General features: G+C 37.7%; 1 protein-coding gene across 2 annotated transcripts in view; it reads left to right on the top strand.

The window, feature by feature from the left end:
- kcnd1 (potassium voltage-gated channel, Shal-related subfamily, member 1) overlaps window positions 1–11,157 on the top strand; it is a 47,607-nt gene extending 36,450 nt beyond the window's left edge. For both annotated transcript variants that reach the window (XM_057357439.1, XM_057357438.1), the window contains exons 3-7: window positions 1,344–1,506; window positions 2,169–2,252; window positions 7,304–7,396; window positions 8,877–9,112; window positions 9,349–11,157. In XM_057357439.1, coding sequence (XP_057213422.1) covers window positions 1,344–1,506; window positions 2,169–2,252; window positions 7,304–7,396; window positions 8,877–9,112; window positions 9,349–9,553 — 781 coding nt within the window. In that variant the 3' untranslated portion in view covers window positions 9,554–11,157. The remainder of the gene's footprint in view (window positions 1–1,343; window positions 1,507–2,168; window positions 2,253–7,303; window positions 7,397–8,876; window positions 9,113–9,348) is intronic.
- Window positions 11,158–12,510: the final 1,353 nt, after the last annotated feature.

Below are 12,510 nucleotides of genomic sequence, written 5' to 3'. Positions count from 1 at the left end.
CAAACAGTGGAAAGTTGTTTTTAGGAAAACTAAGTCTGATTATACAATCTGATCTGAGTTTTTGCAAGACTGTTTAGTATGGATTGTTTGTGAACTTTGAAAAAATGGTAACACTTTACAATAAAGTTGTTTTTGCTAACATTAGTAAATGCATTAGCTAACACTGAGCAATATACTTAATGCCAATACAATTGGTCATGTTTCTTCATTGTGCATTAACTAATGTTAACAGATACAACTTTTTATTAATTATTATATTGTTTTATAATTATTATTATGTATTAGTAAATGCTGAAAGTATCATGCTGTAAAAGTATTGCTCATCGTAAATTTATAGTAAGTTCATGAAATACAATTTTTTTGTAAAATGTTACCAAACAATTCAAAATTAGAGATGCACCAATATATCAGCCAATAATTGTTATCGCTCGATGAAAGCAACGTTTCATACTTTTGGCTGATATTCTGTCAATCAAAAGAGGACAGGAAACTGCTCTGGATATAGAAAATATTAAGAAACCTTACCAGTTTGATATTAATAGTCATTATATGAATAATCAGCTATCGTATCAGTGAAGATATTTAGTATCGGTGCATCTCTATTTAAAAAATACATGATATTACCCCTTTAATGCAAAGTACTGAAAAATTGAGGTTTATATTATATGTAGTTCATACTGTATGTCACACTGTATATTTGAAGTTGAGTGCAATGCATTGTGGGACACAGTATACCATGTAATGTAGTATTCTGTGTGCTGTTGTCTTCATGTATATCGACAACATATATTGCGTACAGTATACTGTATATGCCACATACTGTAAGAGTATTGTAGGATAAATACAGTTATACTGCGGCATTACTAATAAGTGTTTTCACTCTCAGTGTACACTTAAGATAACAGGTTACAGCTGAAGTATGACAATCCCTGTACATGATGAGTTAACTCTCAACACGTGTGTGGGAGGACAGACTGGTTCTGTAATGTAATGGTGTTTATATATAGTATATGTGTTTGTGCGTGTCTCTGTGTGTATAATAGCTCGTTGTAATTCTGTGATTGTGTACTATGCTATTAAACATGGGTAATGGGTTGTATTAGGGGTCTTGTGGACCCCCGGTCGGTCACAGAGAAGAGCTCGGGGGTCTTGTGAATTGAAATAGCCTTGCACTTTTCCCATACTAATTTGCACAATTAGATTAAATGCTACTGCAAAATAGATCCTGAGCAAGAACTGGTCAATAAAGCACTGTAATGATATTCATTTAACTAGTCTCTCGCTCTCTCACATGCACTTAAGTCCATCCTATTGCATCTGACTGAAGTTGACGTTTGTTACAGGTATGGAGACATGGTTCCTAACACCATCGCTGGAAAAATCTTCGGCTCTATCTGCTCTCTCAGTGGCGTGTTGGTCATCGCTCTTCCCGTACCTGTCATCGTGTCCAACTTCAGCCGGATCTATCATCAGAACCAGAGAGCCGACAAGATGCGAGCCCAGCAGGTACCAAAGAATCGCTTCATTCCACAGCAGATCCATTTTAGATCTTGTGATTTTGTCGTTGTTTTACAAACGAAGTCATCCGCAAAACGGTTTCTGACTCATCTAGGAGTGCAGCTGGTTTTCTAAACATTTCTTAATGCAATAAGAGAAATTTATAAGATGTAGGTTCATGACAGTGTTGTTAAATATGAGTTCACAGACTCGGTCCAGTGAGGGATGTTAGTGAATCTGTGCTTTTCTCTTAAGCAGAGGAAGTTGAAGTCAGAGTCGGTTTTTAAGTGTATGGACTGCAGATTTTTTTTATTGTTTTATTTTGTAGTTTCAGTTGAATTAACCTGCATCACACGCTAGATCGCCATCTACAGGTGGTGTGTTTTATCCCACACCGGTGGGGCAACCTACTTTGCCACGGGAAGAAGACAGTCGTGAAAGAATCAAATAATTTATGTCTTATTTTAATATTTTATTTTAATTTTGTGGACATTATATTATATAAATTAGTCAAATGTTTTTAAATCAACTTAGGTTTTGTTTACAAACACAACAGCATTATAAATGTAAACTGCCTGCAAAATCTATCACTGGCATCATTTCACCTCTTGGCCGCCATGTGGGTTTGTGCTAACACCATCGATTCACAGAAATTCTTTGCTGTTTTACAGAAAGTGCGACTTGCCAGAATTCGCTTGTCCAAGAAGGGAACCACTAATGCCTTCCTACACTATAAAGAAGAAGGAGGATTTCAGGTATATGGTCTCCCTATTAGTGCTGTGATATTTTCAGAAACATTGAGAATATGACTCATTAAAGGTATAGTTTACACTAACATGAACAGACATCATTTACAAAAGAGTCGATCAAACATGCCTCTCAGACCATTTTAAAATGACATGAACGTGTTTTATTTTTGGGTGAAAATGATCGAAAATACATTCGACACGTTTTCATCAATCTGTCCTATCAGTTCCTATAAGGGCTGTAAGGAATCATGTTTGTGATTTGTTTGAAGAGTCATGTTTAATTCACATTCATTCACTGTAAATGTTTACTGTGATTGGCCACTGTACCTGTCAGTCAAACAGCTTACAGTCAAAGTGGGCGGATCTTCTCTAGAATAGCGATTCGTCTGTATTTTGGGGAGTTCGGATGAGATGGAGTCTTTAAATGTTCTCCAGTAACACAGTGTAATAGATGCCTCAATAATTTCCCTCCAGCAGAATCTTTGATATTCAATCTTCCATAACAAAACGTTTCTCTGTTGAGATAATTGTGGATTCACGCCGTCTGAATGACAACTGTGCGAATTTGTTTGATGGTAAAAACTTCAGAAAGATTTTTAGAAAAGTTGTCAAAGGTCACTGTCAAAAGCTAAGAATTGGAATAGAAATCAAAACTTCTTGGATATAATATATATATATACTGTATATATATATATATAACACATTAAATCTAATCAAAAGCTTCAAATCAAACCCAGCAACCAGAGGACATTAAAGTATTAATATTCACAGTGTGGTCTTTCTGGAGCCGGATCATGATGAAGGGTCATTAAAGCATATTATCAGCTCATAACTGGACAGTATATCATTGCCAGCGGTCATTAAGCACCGAACAGTTTTATAAAATATAAAGATCTTTTGGATCTCATCAAAGAGCGTTATAGGAATTATAAAGGTCAGATGTTTGGACCCTGAACAAACCGTCAGTTTGAAATGTACTCTGTAATACCTGCGCCGACTGCTTTTCAGATCCGGACGATGACATTTAGAGTCAGCTAAACTCTCCGTCGGGTCCATGACCTGTTGTAAAGGAAACATCATTAACAACACTGAAGGAAAGGCAGGGAAGAGCACGAGAATGAAGGGATAGTTCACCCCAAAAAATTCTCAAAGAATTCTTTCATCATTTATTCACCCTCATGTCATTCCAAATCTGTACTAATGATGACAGCATTTTTATTTTTGGGTGACCTCTCCTTTTAAGATGAATCACTTTGTTTTGCTCACTTTTGTTTTATTGTTTACTTTATTGTTTTGCACACTATTTAGGTCTCTGGTCAAAAGATGCATAAATGTCAAATGCTGAAATCTAAATGTAATACTTTTCTACACATACTACATCCACTATGATGTCTGTAACCTTGACAACGATAACAATGATGGGAGGGCAGTGATGCCAACATCAAGAGACGTTTTTGGACCAGGACAGATAAAAAAAACGTGGATCCAGCAAAAGTATCTCTGTCCTGGTTCTCCTTCCTATCTGCTGTAAGAATACAGGGTTGTTTATCACAAGATGATTCAGCGTTTTGGGAAATATTTCTGTCCATTTTATCCTTTCTGCTATAATAATATTTTCTGCGTTAAGTAAGATTAAGTGCAGTTTTTCTATTGAAATAAAAATATGCCTTGCACTTTTACAGTAACTGGCTTCAAGACGAAGCCCTTGTTAGGATTATTTTACTGTAATTTCCGTCTCGGGGAAAACAAGCTGTTTAAATATCTGTTTGTGGCTGTGTGTTTATGTCGTGCGCTGCAGTTCGGGCCCTTGGGTGTGTTTACTTGAAATGTACTACTAGATTAACACGACCAACCCTGAGTTAAGCGTTCACCCTGTGGTTATATAGGGGATATGAAGACGTACTGTTGCAATAACATCGTGCTTTTTTGGATTTTTCCATTTGTTTAACACAAATTCTGTTGGTTAAAGACTAGGAATGGGTAAAAAAAAAACTTCTTTTTTGAAGAAATCTTGAGTGTGCAGCTCATTGTCACAATGGAGGCATGTTCTAAGTGGTTGCTAGGGTTTTTGAGTTCTTTGTAAGTGGTTGCTAGGGTTTTTGACTGCTTTGTAAGTGGTTGCTAGGTTTTCTGAGTTCTTTGTAAGTGGTTGCTAGGGTTTTTGAGTGCTTTGTAAGTGGTTGCTAGGGTTTCTGAGTTCTTTGTAAGTGGTTGCTAGGGTTTTTGAGTGCTTTGTAAGTGGTTGCTAGGGTTTCTGAGTTCTTTGTAAGTGGTTGCTAGGCTTTCTGAGTGCTTTGTAAGTGGTTGCTAGGGTGTCTGAGTGCTTTGTAGGTGGTTGCTAGGGTATTCTGTGTGGTTTGTAAGTGGTTGCTAGGGTATTCTGGGTGGTTTGTAAGTCTGGCTGTAGTCAAAAGAGTTTCTGTAGCTAAATTGGTAGAGCGTTTGCAACACAAAGATCAAGGGTTCGAACCCAGGGAGCACACATACTGATAAAAACATGCATAGATTGAATGAATAAGTTGCCTTGGATAAAACTGTCTGCCTAATGCATACACATACATGTACATGTATAAAAATCCTCCTCCAGGTTTCTATAGAGACTGTTCAGTATTTTTTTTCACTCGTTTTATTATTTTTCATCCTAAAATGTTGCAGTCTTGAAATCTGTCACTGGCCTGCTGGCTGTCATTTCATCAGAAACATATTCATAACCACAGGGATTACAGCAAAGCTTTATCCTGTAAACACACTGAAATCTATATTCATGGCACAGGAGAAACTAGCTGTATTCAAATGTTTATCCGCAGCTGAGAGAGAATGAGACGGAGAGAGAGATGAAGAGAGATTCAATCCACAGCTTCACTAATGCGGCAGGTAGAATTCACCAGAATCTTCTCAGGTTGTGGAAACCACAATAATCCAATATTTACAATTCTCGAGTGAGGGTATTTTTTCAGCACGGATCTATAAAGCCATTACTAACCGGCCTGCAGTGCTATTTATAAACCAGGCCAAGGTTTTTTTTCAAGCCTTCTGTCTGTTCTGGATTTGATTTCTCCTTTGCAACTCAAAACTGTCATTCAGTGCTCAAGAAAAACACTTGACCTCTGCTGAGAGGACATTAGGAAAATCTCTTTATACCAATGCAAAAATAACTTGTTTTTTAGAAAAAAAACATTTATTCACCTTCATGTCATTCCAAACCTGTATGGCTTTTTCTTATGCAGAACACAAAAGAAGATATTTTGAGAAATGTTTCAGTGGTGAATACTTAACAGACAAATGAGGAAAAAAACCACTAACCCTCTCTCTTTCTCTCAACAGGTATTGGTCTAGCTTTTGCTGAAACTAGTAACTTTGTATTAGCACCTATTGTATTATTGCTCCTGTATGACATATCGCTTATTGCTCCCTGAACTCTCTGTAAGTAGATATTTTGAAGAATGTTGGTATCAAACGATATTGACCCTCATTGACTTCCATTGTCTGGACACCACGTTTACATTTAGTCTAATTATTTACTTATGACTAAATGTAAATGTAAACTATAAAAAATAAAAAATGTTACTATACTTTTACTATATTAAAACCTTGGTCATTTTCCTGAGGGGACAGTAGATTTAGGGCCAGTGATGTGATAAATTACTAATGTACATATGTGACGATGATAGTTTTGTTATCCAGTGGTTTGATCTCTTGTCTCTGCTGAGAAAATAGTGTTGCCAGTGATTAATGGTTTAATACGCTCTGAGGTTCTTCTGCAGGGAGGCAAATCTCCTCTCCTGATGGAGCGTTCGGGAGGAGAGGATCGCGGCCTGTGGATTTCACTGAAATGTATTTATTTGGGATTTATTACCTGGGTACTTGCGATCGGGTGGAAAAACAATTCACTTTGCGACTCCGGTCAGACAGCAAATAGATTATGACAAATGGAGATTCTTTAATTTTCTCATTTCGTATGGCAGCGGAATGCCCGGTCGCAAGCGGACTGTGCTCCGTCAAGATAACACAGTGCGTTCTTTATTGAAACAGCTGTCGAATTTGTTTGCAACTTTGGGGAATTTTGGAATATGTGGTTTGCTGGTACACTTGTGGTGTTGAATTATATTGGAGTAAGTTGTTTTGGTTAGTTGTTGTGTCTGTCTCAGATCTAGATCTGGAAGGTTCTGTTGAATCCGGATTGAGGATTGAGACTTGTCGATTTTCCATCAGAGAAGTGGAATTGCTTTTCGCTCCCACTCACGTCTTACATGATGAAACTTTCTCTTTTCAAATTGTGTATAAAGTGTCTTTGAGTTTATCAAAAACAAACTTACTTGTTCTTGAGTCTGATTATTGAAGATCTTATCATCCGAACCTGGCCGGACCCATTTTAGGATTGGGCTGACGTCGCTCTTTTCGCGTGGCAGACTGCGGTCCTCGCTCCTTCCTGACCATGGCACCCACTTACAATGACCGTCCTGTCTTCCCTCGATAAGATCGTCTTCTTTTTTGAAGGCTTCTGATAGGCTAATTCCAGATGAGGGCAGGGATATAGTGATAAAACACCTGAACAACAAAGAAGTCTGGGGCCAGATGATATCAGTGAAGCACAAAGGAAAGACGCGGTGACCGATGCTCCTTCAGAGTCTTGTTCTTTACAGCACAACATCCTCTCCTGTGATCGGTTTACAGCAAGATGTTTTAGAAGTTACCGGATACGTGCCAATGGCTTTGACAAGACAGAGATCTGTCATAGGAGGTGAAGCAAGGTCGAACCTTTGGCACGGTCACACTTAGCAGATCTTATATTTAAATGAAGATCCAAGACGACAGTTTTCCAACTTTTGGTCACTACTGTAATACATCAAAATCAGTGTTTGGGTTTAACACACATCCAGCTGTTTAGTAAATGCCTTTGCTGTGATGTTCTGCTCTTATTTCGATGCTTTGAAGTCTGTAAATAGTCATTTTCTTCTTTAAATAGAGTTGCATTAACAAAAGGGTTTTGTTTTAAGATGTAAAAGATGCTTAATACAGCCCGTCCTAAATATACTCTTGTGTTTTTGATGTGTCAGAATCCAGACGGTGATGGCGCTCTGTTTCTGAAGAACAGGTCTTCTTTTGAACACCAACATCATCACCTGCTACACTGTCTGGAGAAAACCACAGTGAGTACATCATCTCCTGAACGTCGCTTTCCACATTCTTATACTTTCATCAAGTTTGAAAAGTCAGTTTATCGCTGGTGATAGAAAACCGGGTGTTTTTACATTTGAAACATTTGTAAAAATACAGAAATAACAATACTCATAGTTCTGCAATTCTTTGTTAAGAGTAGTCAACGACAAAAAAAACTTTAAAAACAATTACAATCAAATTGCCTTTACAAGTCATTTCAACTTATTTTTGTATTCAACTCAGTTGTTGTTGTTTTTTAACTTACTTTGGATTTCAATTTATTTTAATGCAGCTTATTCTGAACAATTTACAGTAAATGAAGCAGTTATGGTGACTTTTAACAGCAAAATAGTAAATTGACTTAAAAAGTCAATTTGATTGTACGCTCAAAAAAAAACTTGAGATAGCTTTTATAATTGTGCTAAATCATATAGATGGGACAAATTAATTGGATTAAATTAAGTTTAGTTGGCTACAAATGTTTACAGTCGTAAACTGAAAAAATTGTTGGTGGCAGTAGCTACAGGGCTTAGATTCAAAATATTGCACAATAGTGCTCTATGCAATCTAAGTTTGAGTCCCGATTGTGATTTTTCCAAACTTCTGTTCCCCTTTTTATCTTCTCACGTTTCCTGTTGTCTGTTTAAAGCTTTAAAGGCCCAAAAAAAGAAAACATAAAAAATAGAGACTTTCTTGTAGAATTTGCCTTTTCATACAGTTATGGTTTATGTATTGTGGTTATAATATTTAGTATGTTTGCATATTTTAATTTGTCTCTAAATTTAACAAAATCACAAAATGTTCTGTGCACAGGACACAACTTTAATCGAGTTATATGACACGGCTAAAACGAATATTATCATTTGTTTTAGATGTAATGCAATGTGTATACAGGATTTAAGTTTCAAAAGCGCTGTATTTTCCACATACCGTGCATGTTTGTATCTCCTCTTTGCTCCGCCTCTCTGAAATGCACAGATTTTTAACAAAGCTCATGGCTCTGAAAAGCGAGGTGTGCTATGATTGGCCAGTTAACCAGTGCGTAGTGATTGGTGGAATACTGCAAGCGTGTGACGGAAATGTAACGCCTCTTACCATATTTGGAACATCAGGTTCCAAAGCAATTGTACTGATAGGTACGCCCACCTTACTTGCGTGTACATTTGGCGGTCTTAGTCAAGTCATACCATGAACTGACGTGGATTTATGGGGGTGTGGTTACACGAGGCGTTTCAGGCAGGTCTGGGTGAGCATTCGCTTTTAGATAGAATGCATCTTTTGTTCCGACACTTTGATTTTTGCAATTTTACGTGTCTAATACATGCAAGGGCAACATATACTCTAACATACCAAAGACACAGAAAAACACGTATTCGTGCCATATGAACCCTTTAAATATAAACACATGTTTTGTGTGCACTGTCACTGCATGGAAGTTTGAATCTTCCTCTTGATGTCTCTTTTCCACAGAACCACGAGTTCACAGACGAGCTTACGTTCAGTGAGATGTGTATGACAGAATCAATCGGCTACCGCACCAGCCGTAGCACTTCCATCTCCAGCCAGCAGGGGATGTCGACGTCCTGCTGCCCCCGCAGGGCCAAGAGAAGAGCCATCCGTCTGGCCAACTCCACCGTATCCGTCAGCCGCGGCAGCGTGCAGGAGCTGGACACGCTGCAGGTGCAAAAACCCTTCAGACCCCAAAGGTACGACATCGCAATACCCTGTACAAATCAGTTTTGCAAAACCAAATACTTTATTCCAAATATGTGTTTTTTTCTTTTGATTTTGGAGTCGAATAAAAAGCACACATTTGATAGGAATGCAGACATATGAATGATATACTAATGCTGATATTATAAAAATGCATTCTGAAAATAATAAAAAATGTTTTTGTGTCATTATTATCATTAATGCACAATTCTTGTGTGTGCGTGTGCAGTCGGTCCAGTCTCAACGCCCGGACAGAAGACCTAAAGCTAAACTGTGATGATAGAGATTTCACAGCGGCTATAATCAGTATACCCACCCCTCCTGCCAACACCCCCGACGAGAGCCTGGCCCCGTCTCCTGCCTTCCACAGCATCTTACGCAACTCGCGCTCTGGTTCCTTCACCCACGAGACTGTGAAGATCTCTTCCTTATAACCACCACAAGCACACATACCTTCCCCTTTTGCACAATGGAAACCAAGGGGGCGAGGCTTCTCCCAGGAGCGATCGTAATGCCACAGAAAAGACAAGACGCGAATCTAAAATGGAGATCTGTGGACGTGGACTCGCGTGACGTGACTTTAGGGACCCTGTTGCACGCAGAGACACCCGGACAATTCACGCAGACCGGACGGAAGCGTCATTCTTTGGACGCTGAGTGGATGAGATGAGACATTGAAATCTACAGTCGTGGTGGCATCGAAGGCCTTTTACCTTTTAAAAAATATGCAATGTTAAACAAGCAGGAATTATGCCTATATGTCCGCTGCAAAACACAGTTGCGTGGCGAGATTACGAAAGGTGGTGATGACAGTATGTCAAAACTGTAGATGCGACACTGCGTTGCGCAATCGATGGCAACAGATTGTGGAAATGATGAACGAGGAGAGATGGTGTATATGTATCAATATTTGTATCATATCTCTTTAGAGCACATGCATCTTCAAACCCCACTAAAAAAAAGAAATTCTGACAAATCTTACCCAGAACATGCATGTTGTTGTATAGTAGACTCCATGGCAGAGAATGAGGCCGCCGACATGCTACTCACATAGTTTTGCATGTGACTTCATTTACTCGTTTGGCTTGTCCTCGTTTCATTTCTTGACATTGAAAAAAGAAATATTTATAGAGTAGTAATGAACAAATATGATGCACCTGATGTGCACGTTAACAGAAAAAAGAACGAGAAATAATTTAAAAAAAAACAATCATTCAGGCATGTTTTTCGCAGAAATCTGAAGTGCGGCTTTGTGTGAGTGTATGAGGAGTGATTGAGAAAGACTTGTTTTAATTGATCACACATACGGTGTAAAAATACCTACAGCGGTATCCATGCATGCGTTTTCTCCAATGGAAAAAATGAGGGTTTTTAATGCATCATGTCTTTCTGAATCGATGCGATTGGAGGGACGTTACCACTGTCATTACTTATTTTTCATTTGGCTTGATGATTACATGCGAACCAAATAGTTGGCTATTTTTACAGTCTAACATGCTTATATAACATGGTCACTACTTTGTTTTGATGCTCATCTGTTATGGTTTTAATAATCATACGCGGCAGCGAGACAGGCAATAATACTGTAATTATTTTGTACTAAAAAAGAAGCGAAAAATAATATTGTAACATATGATTGTATATGAAAATGAAAAAATGTAAGGAATGCAAATTTGCACTTTACTGTAATGAGACGTATATTGTTAATCCGTTTACATGCATTAAGTTATTTTTATGTTGGTTCTCTCGCTTCATTAAACGGTGTAAAGTGGTAAATGTAGTCATTGGTCAGACCTGCTCTCGTGTTCGGCAGGGACTGTTGGAGGAAACGGCTCCCGGTAGGAGATGAAAGAGTTAGTTAACAAAAGCACAGATGTGTAAAGTCTATTTCACTAATAAAGTGAACTCAGAAGCAGAATGTGTGTCGCCTCTCAATGGCATCTCAACTTTTGCATTTTTTGCTTTGATTAACTGCTTCGATTTTTCTGTTTTTGATTTTTTTGTTTTTGAATAACTGTGTGAGGTCTCATTTCTTCTCAAAGTTGCCAATCATTGTTCATTCTTTTCAGGATGTAACTTGTGAATATCTTTTCGAATTCTTTTCTCTTTATTTTAATAAGAAAAATTGACTTAAACTTGACCATAAACGTGGTGATTTTTTTGATGGCTTAGAGTTGAAATCTGTACTTTTTTTAATGTAGCGATGAACATCCAACGACATGTAGAGACAGGTCAGACATGCAGAGAGACACTACACCTCTCTCTCTCTCTCTCTCTCTCTCTCTCTCTCTCTCTCTCTCTCTCTCTCTCTCTGTCTCTCTCTCTCTCTCTCTCTCTCTCTCTCTCTCTCTCTCTCTCTCTCTCTCTCTCTCTCTCTCTCTCTCTCTTCTTGGTCTGCCTTACTGGTTTCCTGTCTTGCTTTCTCTTTTTCCTCTTACTTCAAATAATATTATTTTACAAATGATTGAAAATATAAATCTTTGAATTATTTATATGAACTTTTACAAATTTCCGTTTAATCAGTGTGAGTATTCAATGGTTACAAAACACTGACCTCTAGCTGCAAACAACATATAGCCCTGACATTTTATTGTTAAAGGGATACTTCACCCAAAAATGAAAATTCTGTCATCATTTACTCACCTTCGAGTTGTTCCAAATCTGTATAAATGTCTTTGTTCTAATGAACACAGAGAAAGATATTTGGAAGAATGCTTATAACCAGATAGATTTTGCCCCCATTGACTGAGCCATTTGCTGTCCTACATTCTTCGAAATATCTTCTTTTGTGTTAAACAGATCAAAAAAATGATGAATAATTTTTCCTACTATGGGAGTCAATTACAGAAAGATAAAAAAAAGAGTTCACCCAGAAATGAAAGTAATGTCATTATTTGCTCTAACAATGCAAAGGTTGTGCGTTTGATCCCAGGGAACACACATACTGATAAAAGACATGTGTACACATGCACCGTAAGTTGCTTTGGATAAAAGCGTCTGCAAATGCATAAATGTCTACATCCTACAAAGGTCATTTTTTAAATGAAATGAAGTTGGTTTTAGGTGGAAAGAGCGGGAACAGGATGTGACATCACAGAGCCCTTATAAGCAGGTATAACTTTAATCTTCTCTCTCTTTCTGTGTTCTCATCTCGGCGATCATGTGGTTTCTACTTATCTATTTGCAAATATTTGCTGCTCAAGGCAAGTGTCATTTTATTTATTCATTTATTTTATTTATATTTACATAACTATGCGTTTATGATGCGGTGGGGACCATTAGTAGAATGTAGGTTTTTTTTTAATAAAAATTTTTTCATTGCAAATTATGTTATTGACAATATGCGTAAAAAAGGAAAATAAGTTTTGGTCGGATTTCCTGATTTGTGCAA

This window comes from Triplophysa rosa, linkage group LG17 (genome assembly GCF_024868665.1).
Source record: "Triplophysa rosa linkage group LG17, Trosa_1v2, whole genome shotgun sequence".
Lineage (NCBI taxonomy): Eukaryota > Metazoa > Chordata > Actinopteri > Cypriniformes > Nemacheilidae > Triplophysa > Triplophysa rosa.
The sequence above is the reverse complement of the archived record's forward strand: the minus strand, read 5'-3'. Positions and strand labels throughout refer to the sequence as shown.